Source organism: Chrysemys picta, chromosome 16 (assembly GCF_011386835.1).
Source record: "Chrysemys picta bellii isolate R12L10 chromosome 16, ASM1138683v2, whole genome shotgun sequence".
Classification (NCBI taxonomy): Eukaryota; Metazoa; Chordata; order Testudines; family Emydidae; genus Chrysemys; species Chrysemys picta.
In genome coordinates, this window is record NC_088806.1 from 31,507,877 (window position 1) to 31,534,076 (window position 26,200).

The window sequence follows — 26,200 nt, forward strand, 5'->3', positions numbered from 1 at the left end:
GAGAAGGGTTCTAACCCCGGCGCAAGGGAAGAGACCAGGGCAGGGGAGGGAGCCGACCCGCTCAGAAATAAGGGGCTGAACCAGTCCCGTTGTTTGCTAGCAACTTGGAACCTCAGATGCAGATTTTGTCCAGGTAGACCAGAGTAAAAGCCCCCGCCCCTGGCGTTACGGATCTGGAATATTCCTAGTTATTGCAAGTGTATAAATGAAGACACAAACACATGTAGGGGGTGGTGCTGCACATCTATTTACACACACAGAGCACTGGGTTTGCTACAGTTCAACTGAACTATTTCCCCAGGACGTCGGGTTGCTTGTTTCCCATGTGGCTCTGGCAGAAGGTGCCAGGCTGGCAGCCTGGAGCCCGCTCGGTGCCCATGCAGCAGGCCAGCCCAGGCAGCTGCAGGGCACCCAACACCTGATCACCCCCTCCTCCCTGTCTGGAGGTGGGACTCTCCCTGGAGTTCTCTCGCTGGGTTTTGACGGCACCGGCCAATATCCCAGCCGGAGCATGGAAGCTCTGCCACAGGGCACTGCCCGCCTGCAGAATGAGGGTGAAACCAGAGCAAAGTCCATTTACCTTCATCGCCCTCCTGTGCCCCACTCCTGGCCCGCCCCAGTTAGCAAGGAGTGCCCTCCCACTGCCCTGTCGCAGGCCAGGCCATGCTGGGCGCATGGCGCAGACGTGAAAGCAGCAGCAGCAGCCCCATCAGAGCGTGAAGTGACCCTTTCGAAAATGTCCTCAATGAGCAGCAAGTCTACACAGCGCTGGGCACAGTGGGGCCCGGTCCTGGCTGGGGCTGGCAGGTGCTGTCACAGCACAAATAGATTATAACCCGGACAGCGAGAGTGATACGGCCCATGCCCTGTACAGACTGAGAGGCAGCCCTGTGGCACGCTGACGGAGTGAGTAGAGTTTGTCCCTGGGGGAGGTCAATGTCCCTAGCTGTCGTGCCAGGCTGGGCTCAGAGGTGCTTTCCCCCCATCCAGGGCACAAGGGAATTCCTCCTCTGGGCAGTTGGACTTTTCACAGGTTTTCTTGCTTTCTTGGGCTCCTTCATTGCACAGTCTCCCCTCATCCAGCCATTCCACTGGGATCTTCTTCCTCTGCAGCTGGACGTACACGCTGTTCTCCAGCAGTGCAGTGCCCGCCCCATGGAAAGCAGCAGAGGGGCGCTGCAGGGGACAAAGTGCAAAGCCATTAGCGCTGTCAGAGCCAGAGGGCTGTGTTAGGCCTGAGCCATACTAAAAAGGTGGATCAACCCAACTACGTCGGTCAGGTCCCGCTTTGCGTTGCCTTGCAGAGAGAGCAGATCCTGCCTTAGACAGAGAGTTCTAGAGAGTTTGCATCCAGAAGTCACCCATGATATTACATCCCCAATCCCCCATCATCTCCAAATGGGCTAGAACCCCACAGCTGGCCTGGAGGCAAACTGCCCACACTGTGCCCTGGAGTTGATATCAGTGGGGTCATGCCAGTGCATGGCAGGCCCTGTGTTTTGAGGAGACCCTGGTCTCCTCTCCTGCCCCAGCTGCTTGGACCTCCTGACACAAAGCTCACCATGGTAATGTAGGTCGTGTCCGTTCTGCTCCCCAGCTCTGCCTCCTGCCCAGCCTGGAGCATCTCAGCACAGAGTATGAGGGAGTAAATGCCTTCCTGCCAGGAAGATCAGAAAGAGACTCAGGCCCTGCGTGGCCTGTGACATGCCCGTTCCAGAGGCTCATTTCAGCTGGTGAGCTCTCCAGAGCAGAACCAGGCAGCCTCTGTTTTGAGAGTTCCCAGCATCTGGTGGGCAGGATGATAGACAAACGCTGAATAGCTCACCGGAGGGCCCAGCTCTGCTCCAAACTCCTCGGCCTGCTCCCCTCCCCACCCACTCAGACATGCTGGGCAAGGGGTGAAGGGGTCACTTGCCAACAGCTGTATCAAAGCAGCCACCAGGGTAACCTGCATTACAGTAAATAAAGTGCATGCTGGCCAGCGGAGTCCCCAGCCTGGCAGACTGATGCCCACTAACTTGTGACAACCACCAACACCAGATGCTGCAGAGGGAGCTGTGTAAAGCCCTCAATACACATCCAATGGGGCAGTCCTCTCCTCTGGGGGGAAACACCTTCCTGACCCCAGTGAGCAGCTCATGCTCTGAAGCATGAGGATTGAGCACATTGATCAGCTTATCCTAGCTAGTGTCACTGCAGAGGCGACCCTTGTGCTGGCTAGGATTCATACTAAACTCCTTGCCTTCATAGTACCTAGCGTCAAAAAAACCTTGCATCCTCTGATGAAAGCTGAACAAATAGATACAATGTTAGACAAAGTAAAGGGCCGGTTTATTCCTAATGGGACCCCCACAAACCCTGGGAATGAAAAGTCCTCACCTCCCACTGAAGTCTATTCATCTGTGGGTGTTCAGGGCCTCTGTATCTTTAAGGCCAAAACAACACTTTACCCTTCTCTGGTGTTTGTCATCTGAGGACATCAAAGCACTTCACAGACATTCATTAATGAAGCCTCATGCATGTTAAGGCAGGATCATGTTCCCCATTTTGAAGACAGGGAAACTGAGGCACAGAAGTGACATGACTTGCCAAGGGGGCTAAAGTGGAACTAGAATCCCAGAGTCCTGGTTCCCATTGCCCCAGCCTAACCACTAGCTTACACTCCCTGCACTGCCCTTCCACTAGTTATATCGCACACAGTCGTCTGTTCTACAACGTAGCAGCTCTTCTCCCACGTCCCTCCGACACCACGATAAATCCTACACCAGTCCTGGGCTGCAACAGCAACAAAGCGGCTGGGACAGACCTTGTCCCCGGCCCCAAACCTTCTGCTTTGAAAATAAAGCTCTCGCCTCTGCCTGGGCATTCAGGGAGCAGCAGGAGCCCATTAGCTCACTTTGCTCCATGGACATTCTCTCCTAATTAGGAGTCAGGGCAGGATGGAATTATCTGGGGTTAATTCCAATCACCTCCTAACTCACGCCAATTATACAGCAAAACAAAGGCCAGGCTTTCCTTACTGCCGTAGGCGTGTGTGAACAGGCGCATTCAGTGCCTGGGGCAGGCTGGATAGCAGCTCGGCTGTCCCGAATCCTCCTTTTATTTCAGGAACTACCCTCCAGATTCTGGCGTTTCCCTGTGACAGGGTCCGGCAGCATTAGCCCCACTCAGCTTGGCAAGCAGAGACTGAGCTCTCACCTCTCCTTTATCCCGGCTGCCGTCGTCCCGACTCCTCGACAGGGGCCCGCTCTCCATAGGTCTGGAAGGAATGTCAATTGCATGCAGGTGAAGAGCTGTGCGGGCTCCCCCAGGAGCCGCCATCTCCACCCATCCCCTCCATAGCTGAGGGTGTTAATTCCAGAGCTAGTGCCTGGCTCTGTCTGCATTTCCCCTGACACTCTGGCCTTCCCATTGGTCAGGAACCCTTGGCGACAGAAAGGAGCAAGGAAAGGCCAAGTCCACTGCTCAGCCATTCCATACCGGTGAGTCTGGGCTTCTGCCCATGCTCAGGTGTGGAGGGACTCTCACTCTGAGTGACTGGCCTTGCATCTACCCCACACACCTTGGCCTCGCTGCAGCCTGTGGTGCACAGAAGTGCTCCAGCCCCATCTGCAATTGCTACAGCCAGGTGCAGCTCCCCCCATCCGCCTGGGCCACGCAGGGGCACATGGGCCAGGCTATTTGGGACCCCAGCACTCTGCCTCCCATCCCTATCAGACAGGAGATCTGTCTGTGGAACCAGGGCAATGTGGGATCAGGCATGTCAAGAAGAGGACACCCCCTACCCTCCCTGCCAGTGCTCCTAGAAGAGGCGGGTTCGGCAGGGACCGAAGGAGCACGGTGTGGAACCCCGGGAGCAGCCCTGCACTGGTGAGAGAGGAGAGGGCAGGGCAAGCCCATCAGACACAACTGAGCCACCAGGGGGCAGCAGAGGATAGTGTGTGTGGTCACCCCAAGCTGTCACAGGCCAGGATTCCCCAGGTGCTGAAATTCACCCGCATCCCACCAGCAACCCCCTCTCCCATCCTGGCCTGTGGCAGGAGATAACCACCAGGCAGGATGATGCCACACCCGCCCTGCAGCCGTGGGAGCCAGGACCTGTTACCTCTGCTTCTGGAGAAACTTCTTCAGCCCCAATCCCAACAAGAGGGCCAGGAAGGTGGTCGCACAGACATAGCCCAGGATGGCCCCCCAGCCACTGCTACCGGAGCTCTCAGAGTACTGGGCCCCGGCAAATCCGGACCCTTGGGGGGAGAGAGACACATGCTGCAGGGTTAGCGATGTCTCTGCCCCAGCACACTAGCCACCAGGAGTCAGTCTCTGCCCAGCCCATGCTGACGGATGCCCAATACTGGGAGGGGCACATCACCCCCAAAGGCATCCAGGGGAGGTGGCTGTCTCCTCCCCTTTGTAACAGATTGGTGAGTTCCCACAGGACTGGGGCAGAGATCCGTTCCCAGGGAGCATAGCACGGAGCCGGGCGGCTGCACAAACCCGGGGATTTCTGCCCCAGTTCTCACACTTGGTGGCAAACCGGCCCTGGTGAGCCAGCACCACACTCCTGCTTGCACATCACTGTGACTGCATAGGGCTGCAGACAGCATGACCCATGGGGCCCTCCCAACACAGACCCATCCTGGGCCAGGCCAGACAGTAGCTGGCACTAGAGACGGAAGGGCAGGGAGGCACTTGGCTTGGGGAAGGGGAGGCTGCCCCAAGCAAAGGGGTGAACCGGTGAGGCTGCTGTGAAATTGACCGATAGCAATGGGGGGCGCATACCTCTCCGTCCAGCAGAGGCCACATGCAGCACCGTGTAGTTTTTGAAGACGCTGCTCCGCCCAAACACCCGGATCTCGCAGGTGTACGTCCCACTGTCGTCCGCCTGTACATCCTGCAGCCTCACAGAGCCGTTCTTGCGGGCCACATCCCCCAGCCACTGCACTCGGGGCCGGAAGCGTCCCACAGGAACGCTGTGGTTACTGTAGTAGTAGAAGACCATCTCCTCCTGCAAGGGGATATGGCTCGTCATGTGACCAAGATAAGGGTGACATGTGATTGGATGCCAAGACACTCCCAAGTGTGAACTTAGTTCCTCTGAATATCCTCCCCGTCTGCTGCTCCGCCTGGCACCCCCACCCATACGCCTCATCCTGCCCTGGCGGGACGCTCTTCCGGGGTGAGCGGTATCACAGCCTAGGTCCCACTGGCTCTCTGCTGAAAGGCCCAACAAGGGGTCAGTCAGTCCCAGTTGATATGGTGGATTCTGTAACTTGAGCACCTAGGAACTGGGCTGAGGTGCATCAAAATCGCCTCACCCAGCGACCTCGGCGCAGCCGTCGGCCGGGAACAGCCTCTCTCCCGCCCAGCGACCTCGGCGCAGCCGTCGGCCGGGAACAGCCTCTCTCCTGCCCAGCGACCTCGGCGCAGCCGTCGGCCGTGAACAGCCTCTCTCCCGCCCAGCGACCTCGGCCGTGAACAGCCTCTCTCCCGCCCAGCGACCTCGGCGCAGCCGTCGGCCGGGAACAGCCTCTCTCCCGCAGCGACCTCGGCACAGCCGTCGGCTGGGAACAGCCTCTCTCCCGCAGCGACCTCGGCACAGCCGTCGGCTGGGAACAGCCTCTCTCCCGCAGCGACCTCGGCACAGCCGTCGGCTGGGAACAGCCTCTCCCCCCTGGGCTGAGTTGGATTTCCAGCTCCCTTAGAAATTGCTGCTCTCTCTAAGCTGGATGGGATGAACGCTATCTCGGCCCCCAGGCGTCCCATTTGCCCTGGACCTGGGGTGCTCCCCTGGGCCTTTCCCGGCGATTGGACTCACCACCTGAGTACTGTTTTCCGGCATATGTATCCAGTCCACTTTGGTCACATTCCAGTCCCCTGGCACCAGGCTTTGGAAGAAACATTCCAGCAGGACAGAGTCCCCTAGGCGAGCCTTCAGCTTGGGGCAAGTGATGACCCGGCCAGCCAACACGCCACCGTTCTCTGCAGGCACCAAGGAAGGAAGAGGGATGAGCCCAGAACTGAAGAATCCAGCACAGTGCAGAGAACAGCAGTGCTGCCTGGGCCTGCTCATCCTCGAGACATCCCTTCCAACCCAGAGACCAACCCCCTCCCCGCATCCAGCCTGGCAGACCCTGCTCCCTTCCCACAGGCAGGGCCCTTCCCCACCCTCTGACTGCACAAAATGCTGCACTCCTAAACCAGCTCCTTCACAAAACGTCACCAAGACCTGGGGAGCCAGGGCAGTTCCTTCCCGCCAGAGGGAGGGTCCATGCAGCTGTTCCACTGCCAGAGCCAGCCCTGGGGCCAAGTCTCCCCAGGCTGCTGGTAGAGTCATAGAGCCTCCCGACCGGGACATCAGAGCCAGCAGAGCGGGCTTTCCTTCTCTGCCCTCCCAGCAGCACCAGAGCGGGAGCCCTCGGACCGGGTCGGTGGAGGTGAGGGGCATTTCAAAGGACTGGAAGCAACGTCACGTGCAGGCCCACTGCTTTGCACACGTCACAGCTTGTTACGCCCAGACTGGGGCCTTGTCCCTCCACAGCCTGAAGCCAGGGTGATGCCATGATGGCCTGCTGCTAACCTGGCCTCTGGGAAGTGGGCAGAGCTGAGGATGAAGTGCTAGGTCTGCTATTGCCCCCCTAATGGGCATGGCCTCCCCTAGGGCCATGCTTCCGATTCACGCCTCGTACCCTCCATGGCAAGGGCCCGTGGTGCAGCCAAGACACAAACTAAATGCTTCTGGCCCAGCCATTCCTCAGGACAGGCTCATTGCCGCGAGCCCCCAGCACTGCTGCCCTGGCACCTCGCCCTGGGAAGATCCCTTTTACCAAGTCTTAGGGGTGGAGGGGTGTCAAAAACTGCACCCCAGGATTCATACTGGGCTTGCGCCAGCTGGGACAGGACGAGGCCACTTCGCTCTGCTCCACGGCGGCAGTCTTAGCGCTGCCAGTCCAGACATTCCAGCTAAGCCGGGCAGTGCAGCCCCACAGGGCCGGTTCTCCCAGCAGGGGAATCCCAGCCTCACTTCCTGTCGGCGGAGGCACGTCTGCATGGAACAGGCAGTAGGAAATCACTCCTCGCACGAGCCCCAGCCATGTTGCTCTTTTGAAGCAGAGGGCTCTGGTTCCTCATGAATGGCTTTCGTGTACCACTGCCTATCACAGAGTATCTGAGCACTCACACTCTAACGCAGTTCCCCTCCCAGCCCCCCAGGGAGGCAGGGCAGGGCTATTATCTCCATTGTGCAGAGGGAAACTGACACAGAGACTAAGTGACTGGCCCAAGGTCCCATAGGAAGTCTGTGGCAGAGCAGGGATTTGAACCCAGGTCCCTAGGTCTTAAACTAGTGCTCTGACCACTGGACTGGCCTTGCATCCTTGTGACGAGGATCATTCCAGCACCCTGAGCCTGGCATAGCACCAGGGCATCGGCTGCATTTTGTGTGTGAATGTCCGTTCTCACAGCGCTTCCCTGTTTGCTTCCCCACCCCCGGCCCTGAAGCTCTCAGACCCAGCTGGCTGTGTCCTCGGCTTGTTTGCACAAGCAGTGACACAGCTATTGCTCAGAAGGCTGCTGGAGAACCCTGGCAGAGGAAACGAATGGAGCCGCGTCAGCATGTCCCGGCCTACGCTGGCACAAAGCGCAAGCTGGAGACCCGAGGCACAGGAGGGGTACATGACTTGCCCCAGGCCACACTGACTCAGTAGCAGGCCTAGAAGAGTTCCAGGCTCCCAGACCCATGAGCTCCCTCACAGTGGATGGCCTGGGCTCTGAAATTCGCTGTCATGGGGATCTCTAAGCAAAGGGAGGGGAAAGCAGGCAGTGTTTCCAGGGGTGCAGGCGAGGGGGGCAAAAGCAGGATCTCCGCTTACCCAGTGACATCAGTATCCGCATGAGCGTCAGGGCAAGTACCATTCTCATTTCACTCTAAAAAGGGGAGAGACAAGTTAACACCAGCTGCATGGGCCCCTGCTCTCTCCAGGGGATGCACAGCACCTTAGGCACAGCCTTGGCCCAAGCTTTAACAAGACGCACACCTGAACCATGGCAAAGCAGGTGCCAGGTGGCAGGGGACTTTCTGGTGACTGCGCTATTGCGTTGGTACAAACTCCCTTTAGGTGACAGGCAGGGCTAGAAACCACCCCAGTGAAACCCCAGAGAGTAGAGCTCCCACCTTCGGGAGCAGTTCCCTCCATCACTCTGTCTAGTAATTGTATCACAGCCACATCCCAGCCTATCGCCCACAAGAAGGTGATTCGGAGATGAACTAGGTTGCTGGACTGACACTTCCTTTGCTTTCACTGAGATGGATTGACCTATAAATCCCTGAGGCTGAGGGAGTAGTTTAATGAATCCACCAAGTCCCAGCCATTACAACACTCTTTGAAAACCAAGAGGCAGCTGTCAGATACGTTTCTGGTTTGAGACAACTCTGAGCTATGTGAAGGGGAAGTTGACGAGAGCTCATGCTCTGGTTTTAAAATTTCCTTTTGTGTAATGAACTTTGAGCTTGGTTTGAGGCCTAAGGTTTCTGTAGAAATAGGAGGTGGTTAGGTTGGGTTCGTTCACAGATGCTGAGGGAGGTAATAGGAAGTAAGTGTTTGTCTGAAGATTAAGGCGTCTGGATTGTTAATATCAGCATAATCTCCCTGTTAAAGAGTGCTCCGGAAAAGTCTGAGCCCCCCTCAATGCGGTCAGATCACACAGTAACACCTTTAGTCACTAGCAACAAGGGCTGATTTCAAACAGTGTAAACCTCTATAAGGAGAACTTCTTTTGGGACCCCTGAAATGTCCCATTTTTTACTAAATGAATAAAAAATTGTAATAATGACTGAAAGTTTGTTCCAGCTGCATTTCTGCATCAGACAGAATTAGCTCTGTGTTTACAGGCACAAATCAGTGGAAGAAGCATTCAGTGTGACACTGTGTTCCAAGCGAAGAGAAAAGCTGAATGAATGCAGGTACACTCAGAGCTGCGCTTTTGCTCAGCATCTGATGAACTCTTTAAGAACAAGAAGTTCTTGGGAAAAAATCCTCCAGTCTGTGAAATACACACGAGTGTCGCTATTGCCAGCTTTGGATTCAACAGTAAGAATAGCAAACTAGACACATACAACACATGCACAGTCTCTTGTGTGAGAATTTTGTTACTCTAAAAACTGTCACCACTAAATCAGCCTGTTTTTTATTTTGAAAATCTTCTCCCTTTCTGTCTCTCATTCCTGCGGCCCTGGACAAGCCAGTGCCCCTAAAACAAATTTCAATATGATTTTGAGATGGGGTTTATCAATCCCCAAGAAACAGGGATGCTAATGAAAAGGAGCTAGAGTAAACCTGCCTCGTGTAGTAGATTTAAAGTAAAGTCGTGTTTATTCCTGACCGCTCTCAGAGAATAAAAATCACTGCTTTCAGCACTGGTGCAGTAGGAAGCAACGAGTGACCAGTCCGAGGTATTTAGATGGCAAGGATGGCAAGCTCTGTGAGGCAGAGACTGTCTCCTTTGTGCTCTGCAGAGCTGAACACCCAAACAACAGTAACCAGTGAACATGGATGGTACACACCTGGGGATGTAAGAGAGAGTGTGTTGGCTGTATGCATGTGCTATGGAATGGTCTGAAATGATAAAATGCTGGGATAGTACAAAACCAATCGGGAGAGGAAAATTCCACACCCAGTCTGCGGATCCTCACTACAAAGGATTTCACCTCTTCTCACAGACAGACATCGCTGCAGATTTCTTTTCCTCATGCAACTGTAGTTGCACAGCTCCGTGAAAACTGATAAAGCCCCTGCAGCTCCCGGAATGGAACCCAGAGCCATCACCAGCTGCCAATGATGCAAAATTGCTTTTGAGATTGAGAAATGAAGACTTTCCAAGCTGCTCAAGTGCTTGGCTAAATACAATGGTATAAATGGACCCTGCCTTCCATTGTCCTCTGTGTGTTTGTAGAATCAAAGTCCAGCTAGCAGTAGCAAGGACCTCTGTAATTCTCCTTGCTTGTGCTTCTCAGTAAAGAAATGTTTGTAAAAAGAATTAAGTATTTAGAATCTGCCTATTACAGTTCTGCCTGAGAGGTCTAGCCTGCACTCAGGGCTTGCTTGGAGCATGTGTTGTACATACGTATGATAAACAAAGCAAAACTTCATGCACACAGCTCCAAAATCCCTGGCTGCAGCATTCCCAGTGCAGGTTGGTCACGCTCCTCCTAATTCTCATGTGGGGCTAGATTGTCATAACAACCTCTCCAGTTAAGCACTTAAATAGGGGACAAGTTTCCAGAAGTGCTCACTATCCAGCAGTTCCTATCGTGACACTTATGGACAGAGTTTCAAAACATCTCAGCACCTAACAGGCCCCCAATCACTGAGCTCATTGGAGAATCTGACTCTTAGCATCACCAAATCCTCCATGTATTTATTACCTTATTACTCAGAATCCCATCACTGACTCAGTTTAAGTATTTCCGCACAGCAAATCTGGCAGCAGGTGCTGTGTGTTGCAACTGACAATGGAGTTAGCTCATTGGGGTTCTGTCAAGTACATTATGACACTAAGATATCACAATCCTTCCATGGTATAATTGTCCCTCGCAAGAACCTTAACTCAATGGATTTGGAACCAACAGTGCCCTTCTGTTCTCCTGCTATTGAGCACTGGGAGCTTTCAGCTGCTAGGTAGCTGAGCTCAGAGCATTTAAACATTCCCGACCTCTGCTCTCAGAAAGAAAATGAATACAAATTATTCAGACACTCACCAGAGAGTTTGTAGCAGACCTCCAGCTTCTCACGCAAAGTGTCCTCCGCTGACTAATTCAGAGACCTACAGAGCTTCTATGATGGCCTAAGCGAATCAGATGCTTGAGGTTGCACGTGCGGGATTTATAACGTAGTCTGTTTCAGATCTATTTGTTCCATTTGCAGGGAGATGGTCGCTTTAAAGTTAAAAGGGGAAGGTGCTAACAATCAGAAGGCAGACAGGGTTTTGGTGAACAAAGGGGAAGAGGATTGTAGACAGATACTTGTAGATACACACAGCACTCACATTACCAGAGGAAAACCTGCTAATCACTACTTAGAACGTGCCTGAAATCCAAACTTTTAATCACAGCAGACCGCTCCAATCAAATTTACTAAACATATCCTCTTAATGGGGCCACAGATCCTCAAAATTCAGCTCCCTGGCCTCCCCTTACTCTTAGCCTGAGCTCCTGGGACAAAATAAGTTATAAAATAACCAGCTCAAGGAGGGATGAGGCTCAGAACCCCAACGCAGACGGTCGCTGTATGAATAGTATAGCCCAGCTTATGTCTTTGTGCCAAGAAGCCGCTATTTAAATGCTAACTTTTATGAAGTCATGTGTTTGATGTCATGCCACTCGCTTTACTGTTTAGATTCTGACTGGAAAGGCAGGATACTTGGCATACACAGTTATCTGCTCTGTTGACAATTACCTTCCCCACCCTGACTCCCAATTTCAACAGCACTGTAATCGGGGTCCTAGTGGGGAGCCAACTATGGTCACTCAATTAGGGTGAACTGCAAAGAATGGGGCAGATAATCCTCATAAAACTGGTGGATATTCCAATACTTAGATTTACCAACCAGCACAAAACAGCTTCTTTATTACCTTACTGGTTACTCAGAAGTTCAAACACCACAGTTCCCTCAGGCCCCCATCCAGGTGCACACGTCAAGTATGGTGAAAATTTCTGTAAAACTTATTTCCTCATATAAAAAAAAGGGTTCTACCAATCCCAAAGGATCTGACACATTAACTCCCAGGTTAATGAATATTCCAGATCTTACCCAAATACACGCTACAGCCCATTCTTATTAAACTAAACTTTATTAAAAAACAAGAGAGAGTCTGTTAAAAGTTCAATACGCATACAGACATGAGTTCAATTTATTGAGGTTCAGATTCATAGCAGAGATGGTGAGCTTTGTAGTTGCAAAGAGTTCTTTCAGAAATAGTTCATAGGTCCAATGTCCAAAATCATATTCAGGGCATACCAGCATAATTGGGACCTCAATCTTGTGCCTCAAACTTCCCCTGATGAAGCCTAAGCAGATCTGTGATGACAGAATCAGGACCCAATGATCTTTTGTACAATTTCATGTCTTTTGACAAGTTGGAGTTCAAAAGGTAATTAGCATGACTTTGAAGGAGGTCCATCACCAGTACTTAGCTGTAGAATTAACATAAAGCCATTTGCTTGTTCCTCCACCATTCACAGATTATTTTCTATACATTTCAAAAAGAGAGATGACTACAGAGATATCCTGTGTTTAAAATTTATTTAAATGATAGGATGTTCTTTTGACTTGAACTATCAGAATACAGCACAGACAGGGACTGTGGATTACATCTTGACCCTACTCATACATATGTAAATACACAAAAACACAAGTTATCTCCCCATGTCTTGAGTTTTTGCAGGATGTTTAACCCTTTCTGGCCATGCGTCACAAACACAGATCCTGCTTCACTTCTTTCCCTACATGGGTGTTGTTACACTGCTGGTGCGATCCATCCAGAGCTGGATTTCCATAGAGCTGACAAAGTAAGAGCCAAATTTTACTCTGACACACAGAGCAAAGCCACGAGCTTCAGGAAGTTAGTATCCCTTTGTACCAGCGTAATCGAGCACAGGATTTGGCCATTGTTTGTAAATGCTTTGGCCTCCCTTGCAGTGAAAAGTTCTGTAGAAACATGAGGTTATTTCTGCAAAGCACTGAGCAGTTAGCTACTGCCCAGACCATAAAACCAGTTCCCTCTAGCTTGCCAGTAACTTTTGGTTTGGACAGTCACTGCGTCACTAGTAAGTGCAAACTTATAAAAACCCTTTAGCTACGGAAGGGGAAAATTCTTATCATTGTGCGTTGTGGTCAAGGCAGCTACCAGGAGCCGGCCCTGAATACCATGTTGCTATGCTACTTAAAGACACAGCCTCTGGACTAGACAGTCAGATTCATATGGCACTACAGCTTACACCCCATTGATGGGCTACATAGCACCATGCGGACAATGAGACACCCGTGCCAGAGTTTGTGGATGGGGATTGGAATATGTGGTCTCTCTTCTATTTAAATCTGCTCCTAAGCATATTTCCCATCATCACCATGACTCTTCCTTAACCCAACAGCGATCAGTCAAGCCAGATAGCTTCACAAGCTCCTCTTCAAACTCAGCCATGTGTCTGCCTATTTCTAGCCAAATAAAGAAAAACGTGGCCTGGAATGAAACAAAATGATATATTGGCCATGACACAGCAGCGCATCTACAGCGAAAGGGATCATCCAGCTAATGCCACACAGAGAAAGCAAGTGGGATAGCGGAGATGAATGTCACTGCCTCCCCCCTCCTCTCTCTTTCTTATTGGGCAGGGTTGGTGAAAGAAGATACTCCACCCCTTGCAGACTATGGGGCAGCAGTGAGGTGGCCAGCCTGCCGGCAGCTTCGTAATTCCCCATTCACCACTTGCACATGTAAAAGTTCAAACTCACTCCTGAAGTTACAGCAAATTTTGAGCTGCAGAGTATTATGGCAACTCCGCCAGGCCCCAGCCCAATGGGTATAGCAGGTGGGACAAGGCTCTTTACAATACTCTCATTGAACGAGAGACTGGGATCTTTAAACCTGCCTGCTGTTGTGTAAATGCAGGCACCAAATGCTTAGGCTTACAGGCAATCAGAGGCACAGGCAGACTGCCGGAATGAGGCAAGCCACTTCTCAGTTGAACAGCAAAGGAAGGGCTAAGACAAGATACAACTCTGTTCCCAGCTAATTCAATGGTAACACGCCCAGACTTGCACAGAAGCAGGAGGGGCACCCAGAAACCCAAGAGTTCCACAGGCAACATCAGAGTTGTGTGCCGAGGTGCAGTCCCTGCAGAGGGGGACGCACGCAGGAAGACGCCTGCCTCTGTTGGTCAGTCTGGGAGCTGTACTGGGTATCCCATGCAGCCCTCAATGGATAGAAGCTATAAAATGGACTTCCTGAGATGGCAATAAGTGGTAAGTATTGCTCAGCCTGCCCTGGAAACATAAGAATACAGAGCCTCGTATGTTATCCACACTGCTCCTTGTCCCACAGGACTCTGCTGCTCACTACAGAGACAGGTCAGAACTACAACAGGAGACAATACTATGAGCATAGCACCTCTGTCCTCACAATACTTATTGTTGGAGCTGCGGGTGGAGGAAAAGTCAGGAGAATTTTCTCCCCCTGAAGCGCTCAGTGATTACCCAGCCAAGCAATGCACTGAGCCCTCCCTGGATAATGTGCATTAGTATTTGCTAATATACTGATGCACTGTTCACCTCATTCTGCAACTTCAGAGCCTCTCGGTAGTTTCCTCTATCCACCCATGAATTTCACAAGACTCACTAGACACCTCCCGGCCTGTCTATGATGAAAGCAGCTACAGATGGAGGCATTTCACTTTATGGACCAGGGAAGCTCTCTGCACCATTCTCCTCCACTCTCAGCTCCATAACACTTGTAGAAGAGAAAATAAAATGTGACAAGTGCGACGGCTAACAGTGTCCATCAATGTTCAGTGCAGGCAGATGCTGTCTGCCCTGCTCAGCACAAGAGAGTCAGCCACTGCAGCATTAATGGTCACTTTTGCCATTTCGAAGCCCACTGAGCAGAAGTTTGTTCAGCTGTTTCTCAAGGTCTGAGCCTATGAAAAGGGGAGGAATTTGGTGGTTTTTACAATAGAGCCAAAGGGTTCTTCCCTTAGACATTGCCCTGAGATGGTGGTCCAGGCAGACGGAGCTGGGGGCACCCTAGCCACTATTTGCCATTATTAGAGGAGAAATAGCCACAAATTAGTCACACTTCATTTTTTTACAAAGAACTTCATTCTAGGCACAGAATTATCTGGTGCTGCAGATTGCTGGGTAATGAAGATTCAAAGCAAATAATACCAGGGTTTCATTACAATGCAGCTGGCAGCTTTTTAAAACCTTAGCTGAAAGGAGGGGAGGCACAAGATGGTTATTCCATCATTATAAGGCAGATGACACCAGGAAGCAATGAAAAAGCAGCAAGCTCCTTTCAGCCCACACTCAGATATGTCCTTTGCCCAGTGGGCCAAATCCAGCCCTCAGTTATGCTGGTGTAACACTTTAGCACGGCTGCACCAGTGTAACACAAGACACTTTTGCTAGATGTGTCTCAAGACCACCTGCTTAAGGCGCTACCTCTCACTCCTAAGCAGCCTGTGCTGTAGGCAATTTCAACGTAAGGAAACTGGAAGACAGTCATGTGACATAGGGAACAATGCGACAGACACAAACTCTACACCAGAGAATGTGCTGAGTCAGATTGTTAGGAGAGAATGGGCTTGTTTAATTGGAAGCACTGTGGTTTCTTTAAATTGAAAACTATATTTCAGGTTTATCTGCCTCTGCCTTAAGATATTGCCAAGTGGGTTTTGAATACAAAAGACTTACTTTTTTTTCAATAAATAACAAGATTTTAAAATCATCATTCCTATGGCTGAATAAAAGTTGATTCTCCCATCTCAGAATTCTTCTCCCAACGCGCCAAGAGCCACTGGGTATCCAAGGGTCCTAGTGGCCTTCTGGAAGGGATTTTCAATACTGCACATTCTCCCTTCTTCTGCAGCTTTGGCCTTCCATCAGTACGGTTCCTCCTCATCCGTGTCCTGGACAGAAAGTATTGGGAGAGCGAGATTAGGCACGAAGACATGAAACAATTCAGATGTTCAGCACAGACATGAGCTGGGCCAGTTCAGACAAGAGATTAAGTGTTTCCCAGAAGCTGCTCATTTTGAAAAAGCCAGCACTCCTGCAAAGGCCTTAGGCCTAGTGTCTCTATACGAGTCTGCAGTCAAATCCTTCTGGCATGTCACTGAGGAGCCCAGTTAAACTGGCACTGCAAGAAATTCACGTGGAGCAGGTTTAAGAGAAGTAACAACCAAACCTCAAGCACAAGGCACCTGCCACACCAACCCCCAAGCACTAGCTTCCTTTGAAAGCACCACTCCCTACAGAGAACCGATCCAGAACAGCTCAAGCAGCCATTTCCTTCCTGCAAAATCTCCACACGAGACTGGAGAGCCCCCAGCCTGGTGCGTTTAAAAGAAAAGCACATGCACTCAGTGCCTGTAAACGGGCTTGTGGGCAGCCACACAGCACTGCTAATGCATCTAAATCCTACTGCTGAAGTCTGCCTCTGCTCCTAGCAACCCCATGCCTTCAGATCCCCAATATCTTACATTAGTGACCATGATAATCTGGCACTTTCTCGCCTTATGGTGACCTCAGGTCATTGTTCTGACACAATAGGAGGCGCAAACGTACCTGCCTTATCAGCAAAAACCTCCACTGGTTTCCCACCCCTTTCATGATCCAAGTGCAAGCAGCTTCCTTGGTTTTGCTGTGTGTGACTGATTTTACAATTGAAAATATTTTCAATATTTAAAGATGAACAGAAAAACACGTCACATCAGCATCACTGAGACAAGGCGCCTCCTAGAGTGCTAAATATTCTGTTGTCAGCTAAGAACAACTTCTCAAATGACTGATGAAACAGTCAACATGAAATTAACAGGATTAAATCAAACTAAACTAAACTTTACTGAGCGATCAGAGGAAACTATCAGATTAATCCCTCCTTGTTTTAAAAAACTCTACACATTTGATCAAGCCTCTCTCATTGATCCCAACTGTCTCCATTCCTTTGCCTGCTGCCTCCAGCAAATACCACCTGCTTCAGTCCTGTCCCTGTACACAATCTCACCACTGTGTGCGAGGGAACCTTCTCCACTACTTCACCCGTCATCTGCAATAGCCTCCGTCTCCCACATCAACACCAACTTTTCAAAAAAAAAAAAAAAAAAAAAAAACTTTCTGCTTTCTCCCCATGTGCCCCTGGTTTGACCCATGGTAAGTGGAGCAGATTAGGCGACTACATGAGACAGAGACATGGCAGTGAGGGTTGTAGGCTTATTCCCCAGCTCTGTAGCACACTGGGAAGGACACGCTAAGAATGCTCCCTCGAATCACGCACATCAGGGCGCGTGTACTGGGATGTAACGTGCCTTTGGCTGTGCTTGTTCAATGCAGCACGAGGAAGCTTGGATATGCTTTCCAACAAGGCAAGTGCAGAGGATGGAAGGAGAGTTTAGAAGTTCCAGTACAATAAGTTTAAAACCAAAGCCACTGCAGGTACTAGAAGAGGTTGGTGATGGGGTGATAGCAAGTGAACAGAAATAGAAGCAATAGAAGGCACAGAAACCAGAGAGTTGAAAAAGGGTTCTGTTGTGACCAGAACAGCATGAGTATGGAGATTTCTAATCAAAAATACCCAAGCTAACCCAAGTCTGCATGCTACCACCTTTGGAAGAAAGTAAAATGGAGGTATGCGTTTCTGCCTCCAGCCTCTCCATCTCTGCACTGCTTACCCAACAGACACAGCCTACTAGCCCTGCTCCACCTTTGGAGTAAAGAGACTCACCACAGTCTCTGCAGGAAAGGGGCAGCTGAGTGAGTTAAGAGGTTAAAGCACTGGTTTTTCAGCACTGGAAACTTGGGGTTTGATCTGGATTAAGTCTCACGTGAAATGAATTTGGTGGGTCTCAAGCCAATCGCACGCACCCAATAATGCAGCACTTTCTACATGGAAAGCACTGAAAGGCATCAGCTGAGCTGTGTGAAGAGCTCACACTAAGCTCTCGGGCACTATCCCTGGCTCTAGCTACTGCTCTCAGCCCTCACTCTCATGAGAGCTAACAGTGATACAAACACTTACAAGAATGCTTATTTGCACTTACCACACACTGCAAACACCATGGGCCCATCCTCCCCAGGCAGGTGCCCTGCTCCGTGGGCTCAGGCCTGCAGAAAAAGCACAGTGTTAGGTCAACGTGTCTCCCACTCACGCCCCAATACAGCCCCGAGACTGGGATTGTTTTCTAACACACCGGTCACTTTCCCAGTCCCTTTGACTAATTCATCAGAAATGCCTTCTCTATAATTATGTTTTAACTAGCAAAGCAGAAGACCAGAATGTTAGGCTCTTTATTTCAAAGGTTTGGCCATTTGATTTAGGTTTGCCATGCAAACTCCTCCAGCTGTCTTTTCATCACACTATTAACCACAGAAATTGCTGTTTGGCTGGAAAGTTTCAGCTGCCATTAATCAAAATATTTTAGTTAAAAAGACTGTGAATTTAATTCTGACTTGACATCCCAGAAGAACAAAGTAGTGCATTTACAAGGGAGCCAGTTAGTATTAGAATAGTGGGTTTTTGTGATACAGACATTCGGACTGAGACCCTCCACACAGCTTACTGATCTGGACTGGGTTAAATCTGGCGATGGAAGTGAAAGGCTCTCTATCTCAACAAACAGTTTAGCTCAGCTGCCCCACAAAGAGGATGTACAGCACACATTTCACTCAGTTACTTTCCCACAAGGTGTTTTCAGAGACTAACTACCAGCTGACTTGTTCCCATTGACAATGAAGTCTCACTGACAGAACCCCAGATGCTGTGGGTTGAGATGTGGGAGGACAGAAAAAATCCAACCACGACCCCAGGCCAGAGGGGAAATGGGGATTAGGTTCAATGTAAAACTTACTCATCAGAGACTTCAATGGATGATTTCTTATAGCCAGATTTTTTTCTATGCTTTAGGACTCCAAATTTCCTTCCCATCCTCACCAGCAGCAGAATGACCACAATGGCAGAGGGGAGGAACACTAAGATGGATAGCAACACTGCTGAAGTTAGCTGGAAAGAAAAGCCTGCAGGAGAGAGAGAGAGAATAGCAGTAGAATATGGCTTTGTTTTATCTCTATGGCAAATATTAATCCAGCACACAGCATCCTGGCCTTTTTTATAAAAAGCACAGGGCTTGCTGGGGTTAAAGGAACTTGTGACAAAGTCCGGTCAGGGAACTCAAATTCAGAACTAGACTCCTCCCATGGAGGGGAGGACAAAGATTACATCTATCTGGCTGCAGTGAAGGAGCACAAGTTAGGCTATGTCTACACTGGCAACTGAATGACAAAACTTTTGTCTTTCAGAGGTGTTAAAAAAAACACCCCCCCAAAAGACAAAAAAGTTTTTGCCAACGACAAGCACCGGTGTGAACAGCACTTTGTCAGCAGGAGCACTCTCCTGCCAACAAAGCTAACCCATTCGTTGGGGTTAGAAGGTTTTGTCGGCAGGAGAACCAACAAACAGCAGGTACACGGTGTGACTTTTAGCAGCACGGCTGTAGCAACACAGCTGTGTCGCTAAAAGCTGTGTAGTGTAGACACAGCCTGAGAGCAGCACATTCAAAGCCAAGTGAGAGGGGAGTCGCATCAAACTGATGGACACACCCAATCCGCAAGCCCAAGGACCGCTCTCTCATACAGGGTAGATGAGGCATTTGCCTAAGGCAGCTATTCGTTAATGTTTGTGAAACGCCAAGTCACTGTTAAGATATCCGCTCCCAGCAATGCTACCCGATTAATGCTGTACCCTCTGCGGTGGGAATCCGGGACTGCCAATCTTGTGTACTGAGCCTCTGCTGAGGGATGCCCATCACCTCCACTCCCACCTCCTGTCCCCTGTACATGCGCTGACCCCCAATGAAGTTTGGGATGATCTGAACTCCTAAGACAGACACCAGGGTAGATGCCTGCTCTTAGGAAAATGCTGCTGGCTTCTTCCGTCTCCATGCAGGACAGACACAACCTTAAGTTTTCACCAAAAGATCACACACCAAACTGCATGGATCTCAATTTATCTAGCTGGAAAGGAGAGGGGCTGAGCTGATGCCCTGGTTGCATTTAAATCTGTAGTTCCAGGAAAGCTAGACACCAGATCTGGTGCTTGGACTCCAAAGATTTCTGGCAAAACAGGAATGCACTCATGATATATAAATAGGGAGAATATTGCCATGCTAGAGACTTACCCCTGTGTGTGACTGTCAGCTTGGTCTGGGGGATGTTGTGGTGCACATCCGGGGGATTCTTCACAGCACAGGTGAACGTCCCATTGTCATTCATCGTCAAGTTTTGGATAGCAATGGAGGCATCACCTTTGGCAACGTTCCCAACCCATGAAATTCTGTCTCTGAATGTTCCCACTACAGCTGGGTATGCAACAGACTGATAATGAAAAATCTGAAGGGGGAAGACAATAATTGTTCCAATAAGTCATTTTCCAAAAAGGAGAGAGAAAAAACCTCCTTTCGGAGAGTAACGGAACCAAAATGAACGACCCTTTCACAGGCATCCCACCTCAGATACACCAGGGGCTCACAAACCCACAACGCTGGGCACTATTGCACCAGCTTTTCAGATCTTTTTATATTTTTACCTAGGGGGAAGAGAGAGGGTGGAAATGCATGTCAGGGTCTTCCATATCCATGATACAGCCCCGAGGATCTCCCTTCTTGCCCACCAGTCTCCAGGGCTCGCATCAGAGTCACCATCATCTTTCTGACTATGGAGGATCTAAGAAGAGGATGCTCTGGTGCAGTGGTTCTCAACCTGCGGCCCGCTTACAGCCCAATCAGCACACAGCTGTGGCCCATGTGACATCCTCAGGGCCATACAAGTAATATATATTTTGTGTGGATGTGGCCCACATAACACATAGAAAGCTGCATATGCGGCCCACAATGGTAAATAGGTTGAGAACCACTGCTCTGGAGGTTAGGGTACTATCCTGCGACTATGTGACCGTGGGCAAGTCACTTAGTTATTCTCTGCCTCGGTTTCCCAACTGTCAAGTAGGGATAATAGCACATCACTACCTCGCAGGGGTGTTGTGAGGATAAATACATTAGGATTGTGAGACACGATGGTAATACCTGAGACAGACAGCTTTTCAAGATAATCAGTTAAAGCAACAAGGTGGGTGAGGTAATCTTTTACTGAACCAACTGTCGTTGGTGAGACACACAAGCTTTCGAGCCACACAGAGCTCTTCTGCAGGTCACGGCTACAAATACACCGCATGCAATCAGTTCCTTGGTCATCTGGCAGTGCCAGTCCAGAAATGTAGTGCTCCCTCCCCAGCTCTTTGTAAAGCACTGGAACCTTGTCACAGGCATGGCATGACTGAATGCTGCAGCTCTGCAGATCTGACTTTAGTTCACAAAATAGTGCTAACTTCCCTTCAGTTCACTCCTGCTGGCTGGCCACAGGGGACTTACCAGAGCCTATTTCACACAGACACCACCGCATCCTTCCAGTTGCAACCTACCATTCCCAGGAGCTCAACCTCAGCTGAGCAGAGGAACTCACTGATGATTTACACAGAGAATGAGACATTTATGAACGGATTTTACATCTATGCACCTGTGACTGGATTTCATACCACTGCCAACAATAACTGGTAAGAGCCCATAAATCCTTTAGGACCATCTGTCATCATCAGTGCCTGCAGACTGGCTCTCCACACACACCGCTGCCACTCCAAGATAAGTTATACCTGCATTCTGCCACATGGCAAAGCTGCCACGGTATGTTCTGCACGGGAAGCTTTCCAAACCACGTGATCCCCAGTGCATTTATATGGATGCCTAGTTTGCAATGCGACAGTCATCTCTTAGGGTTCTAATACTTTGCATTTACATGGTACCATTCGGCCCAAAGGATTTCAAAGAAATTCAACCTATTTATATACAGCAGCACTGAAATGCAGTCACATCTGCAGTGGAAGGTGATAACCAAAGAGCCCACCACACAGCAGAGAAGCACACTGAGACGAACACTGACTTTTTACACAAAATGCCACGGGATCTTCAACCGTCCCACAGAGTTCTGCCCAGCTGCAAGAAAGATTCTTTGGGACACTCATCTGCAAGCACTTACTGTCTCCGTACGACCACCTGTGAGGGGCTGGTAACTCCAGTCTACAGTCAGCTTCTGAGTTATGGGAGAGACGGAACTGAATGAGCATTTCAGGGTCACCTGTTCATCAACAAAAGCTTGTACTTCAGGATCCACTTTAATTTCCAATGAAAGAGCATTGCAGACACCTGGTGAAACGAGCCCCAAAGAGAAAGATTAGATGGGAATTTTTGTAAGGGACACAAGTGAGATAGCAAAGCCGCCCCAGTGAAGAACTGATGGCTGTCTGAATCTGCACATACATCTATCCCATCCCCTTGCACCCACCCAACCCCTATTGTTCCGAGGTCACTACCAAAGCCCTCCATTACCCAGTCAAGGGGATAAACAAGCCAAAGAGTAGGTAATCGAACGCAACTGGACCAGAGGGAAGGTCCAAAGTGCCAACTTCAGGGCTCTTCTTCTCATTAATAAATCAGCACACAGTCCCTCTCCTGAAGTTCTGTTCTGCATTTGCTCATGCCTGTCTTCTTTATTTTGTAAGCTGTTTGGTGCTGAAAACATGCTTCTTTTTAAGTTTGTAAAGCGCTATATAAGTTTATGGCATTACAGAAGTGTTGTCCATAATAAATACAAAATAGGGAGACTTGAAAACAAATTACGGTATTTTTTCCAGAAATGTAAACAAGTCTTAGTCCAACTGCCTGGACTGTAGAGCGAAGGAAGCAAAGGGAGGTGGGAAAAAGTCACAACTGTCAAGAATTGTAGCCAGGGTCTCAGAAAGTCTGATGGGGAAAAACCATTGGCAAGTGAGTTTATCAAAGGACTTCAAAAAGGGATTTGTTCCATCATCATAAAAACATGGTAAGAAGATAAGAATGGCCATACTGGCTCAGAATAATGGTCCATGCAGCCCAGTATCCTGTCTTCTGACAGTGGCCAATGCCAGGTACTTCAGAGGGAATGAACAGAACAGGCAATGATCAAGTGATCCATCCCCTGTCATCCACTCCTAGCTTCTGGCACTCAGAGGCTAGGGACACTCAGAGCATGGGGTTGCATCCCTGACCATCCGGGCTAATAGCCATTGATGGACCTATCCTCCATGAATTTATCTAGTGCTTTTTTGAACCCTCTTATACTTTTGGCCTTCACAACATTCTCAGTGATGAGTTCCACAGGTTAACTGTTTGTTGCGTGAAGAAGTAACTAGTCATTCAGAAGACACTAAAAATTAACACTTAGACCATGTAGCACTTTTCACTCAAACATCTCTAAGAGCTTTACAAAGGTGAATGGGAATCACTCAGCACAGTTACAGATGAGGAAACTGAGGCCCAGACAGGTGAAGTGATTTGCCCAAACAAGTCACTGACAGAGACAAGGATCGAACCCAGATGGCCTGACTCCCATTCTAGTGCTCCCCGTCCCCATATCCATTTCTATTGCTACAAATACCTCTAAATGATGGAGTGTCTATAGCCAGGGCCCAAACACCGGCATCAGGGGAGGCTCTGCTCCCTAGACAAAGCCTGGACATTTCAACGGCACTTATGCACCATTTCAAATGCTAAGGCTGCACCTAACGCAAGGCCCTCACTCGCCCCCACCTACTGCTGATGGATCCAAGCTGGGAACTGGTGTGTCCAGGTGACTCAGAAAGCTTGCCGGGGTGCAGCTGGGTTACTGTTACTCAATCACTTCTGGGACACCCCATCTGAAGTTACTTACGCTCCCCACCCCAAACGTCTCACTCTTCTCTTTAACTGCCCCAAAACCCTCTCTGCCTCTAAAACACTGGGGGAGGAGGGGAAGACTAGTCACACCCTCCACCAAAACAGAACCCCCTAAAATAGTTCCCCTAAATGTACAAACCACAGATGTACCCTCCATCAGGCTGCCCCAAACACGCTGCCAACCCCACAATAATCCTCTTTCGATTAATCCCACAGACACACCCCTCCCAAATTCCTGCATCCCTCAACCAAACCCCCTTCTTCACCTGTCCCACAAATCCAGCTCCTGCCCCCATGTCTGGTCTTTCCACCTCCAACCTGGACCACCAGACACACCCCCAACCCCACAAGTCGCCATAGCCCTCCATCCACAACCCCTAGTCCTACAGCCCTCCTCAGTTCCACCCCATCATCCCCAATCTCACAGACCCACCCCTGGCCCCAACTCCTCATCCACCCCCCAACACCCCCAACCCCACAGACCCACCCCCAGTTTCCCTAGGCCCCCCATCCCCACACAGTCACCCCCAGTTCCCCTGGGCCCCCCATCCCCACAGACCCACCTCCAGTTCCTCTGAGCCCCCCATCCCCACAGACCCACCCCCAGTTCCTCTGAGCCCTCCAACCCCACAGACCCACCCCCAGTTCCCCATAGCCCCCATCCATGCCCCGGTCCTCCTGCCCCCCCCATCACCCCCCAACCCCACAGACCCACCCCCAATTCCCCTGGGCCCCCATCCCCACAGACCCACCCCCAGTTCCCCTGAGCCCCCATCCCCACAGACCCACCCCCAGTTCCCCTGGGCCCCCCAACCCCACAGACCCACCCCCAGTTCCCCTGGGCCCCCCAACCCCACAGACCCACCCCCAGTTCCCCTGGGCCCCCCAACCCCACAGACCCACCCCCAGTTCCCCTGGGCCCCCCAACCCCACAGACCCACCCCCAGTTCCCCATAGCCCCCATCCATGCCCCGGTCCTCCTGCCCCCCCCATCACCCCCCAACCCCACAGACCCACCCCCAGTTCCCCTGGGCCCCTATCCATGCCCCGGTCCTCCTGCCCCTCCCCCCCATCACCCCCGCTCCACAGACCCACCCCGGGCCCCCCGCCCATCACCCCAGCCGGAAGCGGAGGGCCCCGTCCCCGGCCCGCGCTCACCGGACAGAAGCAGGAGCCCCAGCCGGAGGAGGCCGCCGGCCGCCCAGGCCCGCATCCCGGCAGCCGCTCGCTGTGTTTACGGCGCAGCCAGCACGGGCCTACCTGGCGGAAGGCAGGGCAAGGCCGAGGTGAGGCCAGACCGGAAGTTAGGCTGCCCGAAGGGCCGGGCGTGCAGGCGCAAGATGGCCGCCCAGGCTGTTTCCATGGCAACGGGCCTGGCCCCAGCACTGGCTCTTTGCGGAGGGGGCAGCAGCACCCACGTACGAGCCGCCGATAGTGCTGGCCAGGGGCTCCTCCACCCCAGCCTGAGCACCAGGCATGTGCCCTGGGCACCCAGGGGTCTGGGCAGGTCTCTGGCTGGTCTAGCCCCGCCCCCGTCCTGTCCTAGCCTCGCCCCTGCCCCTCCCACTTTCCGCACCCCTCAGAGCCCCCAACCCTCCCCCCGCTCCTTGTCCCCTGACTGCCCCCTCCTGGGACCCCTGCTCCTAACTGCCCCCCAGGACTCCACCCCCTACCTAAGCCTCCCTGCCTCTTGTCCCCTGACTGCCCCCTCCTGAGACCCTCCCCCCATCCTAACTGGCCCCCTAGGAGCCTACCCCCTACCTGCCCCCTGACTGCACCAACCCTTATCCACACTCCCACCCCCAGACAGACCCCTGGGACTCCCACGCCCCATCCAACCGCTCCCCACCCCCTGACAGCCCCCCCCCCAGAACTCCCAACCCATCTAAACCCCTCTGCTCCCTGTCCCCTGACTGCGATTCCTCTCCCCACCCCTGCCCCCTGACAGCCCCCCCCCAGAACTCCCAACCTCCCCCCCGCTCCTTGTCCCTTGACTGCCCCCTCCTGGGACCCCTGCTCTTAACTGTCCCCCTAGGGTTACCATACGTCCTCTTTTTCCCGGACATGTCCGGCTTTTCGGCAGTCAAACCCCCGTCCAGGGGGAATTGCCAAAAAGCCGAACATGTCCGGGAAAATGGCGGCTCCGCTCCTCCCCGACTCTTCGGCTCTGTTTAAGAGCCGGGCTGCCCGAGGCCCCCGTGCCTCCGGACCCTGCGCCGCCGGAGCCCGGGAGGGGAAGTGCCTGGCTGGGGGCGCAGGGTCCGGAGGCATAGGGGCTGCCCGAAGCCGGTAGCGCTCGGGCAGCCCGGCTCTTAAACAGAGCCGAAGAGGAGCAGAGCCTCCAGCCGCGGCGGCTCTGCTCCTCTTCGGCTCTGTGTAACTGACACAGTGTAAGTTACGCAGAGCCCCCGCGGCTGGAGGCTCTGCTCCTCTTCGGCTCTGTTTAAGAGCCGGGCTGCCCGAGCGCTACCGGCTTCGGGCAGCCCCCGTGCCTCCGGACCCTGCGCCGCCAGAGCCCAGGAGGGGAAGTGCCCGGCTGGGGGCGCAGGGTCCGGAGGCATAGGGGCTGCCCGAAGCCCGAGCGCTACCGGCTTCACGGTTTGCCGGGCAGCCTCCAGACCCTGTGCCCCCGGCTG

General features: G+C 51.7%; 2 protein-coding genes across 9 annotated transcripts; both read right to left on the reverse strand.

The window, feature by feature from the left end:
• Positions 1–224: 224 nt before the first annotated feature.
• LOC101932619 (junctional adhesion molecule-like) lies at positions 225–10,928 on the reverse strand. Of its 4 annotated transcripts, XM_008165570.4 has the most exons (8): positions 10,754–10,928; positions 7,869–7,923; positions 5,816–5,979; positions 4,780–5,005; positions 4,106–4,244; positions 3,199–3,259; positions 1,562–1,657; positions 225–1,176 (listed from the first exon to the last, which is right to left on the reverse strand). In XM_008165570.4, exons 2-8 carry the CDS (start codon positions 7,915–7,917, stop codon positions 943–945), a joined length of 969 nt encoding a protein of 322 aa, XP_008163792.2. In that variant the 5' UTR covers positions 7,918–7,923; positions 10,754–10,928; the 3' UTR covers positions 225–942. The 4 variants fall into 4 exon arrangements, with proteins under 4 accessions (XP_008163792.2, XP_065425242.1, XP_065425241.1 ...); XM_065569170.1 differs by having other exon boundaries at positions 5,816–7,923; XM_065569169.1 differs by having other exon boundaries at positions 5,816–10,928.
• Positions 10,929–12,280: 1,352 nt separating this feature from the next.
• MPZL3 (myelin protein zero like 3) lies at positions 12,281–25,103 on the reverse strand. Of its 5 annotated transcripts, none has more exons than XM_065569174.1 (6): positions 24,723–25,103; positions 21,850–22,016; positions 19,941–20,151; positions 18,615–18,780; positions 17,808–17,871; positions 12,281–15,677 (listed from the first exon to the last, which is right to left on the reverse strand). In XM_065569174.1, the coding sequence occupies exons 1-6, from the start codon at positions 24,775–24,777 to the stop codon at positions 15,651–15,653; spliced, it is 690 nt and encodes a 229-aa protein (XP_065425246.1). In that variant the 5' UTR covers positions 24,778–25,103; the 3' UTR covers positions 12,281–15,650. The 5 variants fall into 5 exon arrangements, with proteins under 5 accessions (XP_065425246.1, XP_065425244.1, XP_042707746.2 ...); XM_065569172.1 differs by having other exon boundaries at positions 24,825–25,086; XM_042851812.2 differs by lacking the exon at positions 24,723–25,103 and adding an exon at positions 23,287–23,844.
• Positions 25,104–26,200: the final 1,097 nt, after the last annotated feature.

Bases quoted from the DNA above. Each gene is read 5' to 3' on its own strand.
- LOC101932619 (XM_065569170.1), bottom strand. From the start codon at position 6,445: ATGCCCCTCACCTCCACCGACCCGGTCCGAGGGCTCCCGCTCTGGTGC. The intron at 5,006-5,815 runs GTGAGTCCAATC...ATCCCCTTGCAG, and splicing joins CGGAAAACAGTACTCAGGTG to GAGGAGATGGTCTTCTACTA. The intron at 1,177-1,561 runs GTGAGCTTTGTG...TGTCCCCTGCAG, and splicing joins ACACGACCTACATTACCATG to CGCCCCTCTGCTGCTTTCCA.
- MPZL3 (XM_065569172.1), bottom strand. From the start codon at position 24,927: ATGGAAACAGCCTGGGCGGCCATCTTGCGCCTGCACGCCCGGCCCTTC. The intron at 20,152-21,849 runs GTAAGTGCTTGC...TTCCCCCTTCAG, and splicing joins CAGGTGGTCGTACGGAGACA to ATTTTTCATTATCAGTCTGT. The intron at 15,678-17,807 runs GTAAGTGCAAAT...CTTTCTGTCCAG, and splicing joins CATGGTGTTTGCAGTGTGTG to GACACGGATGAGGAGGAACC.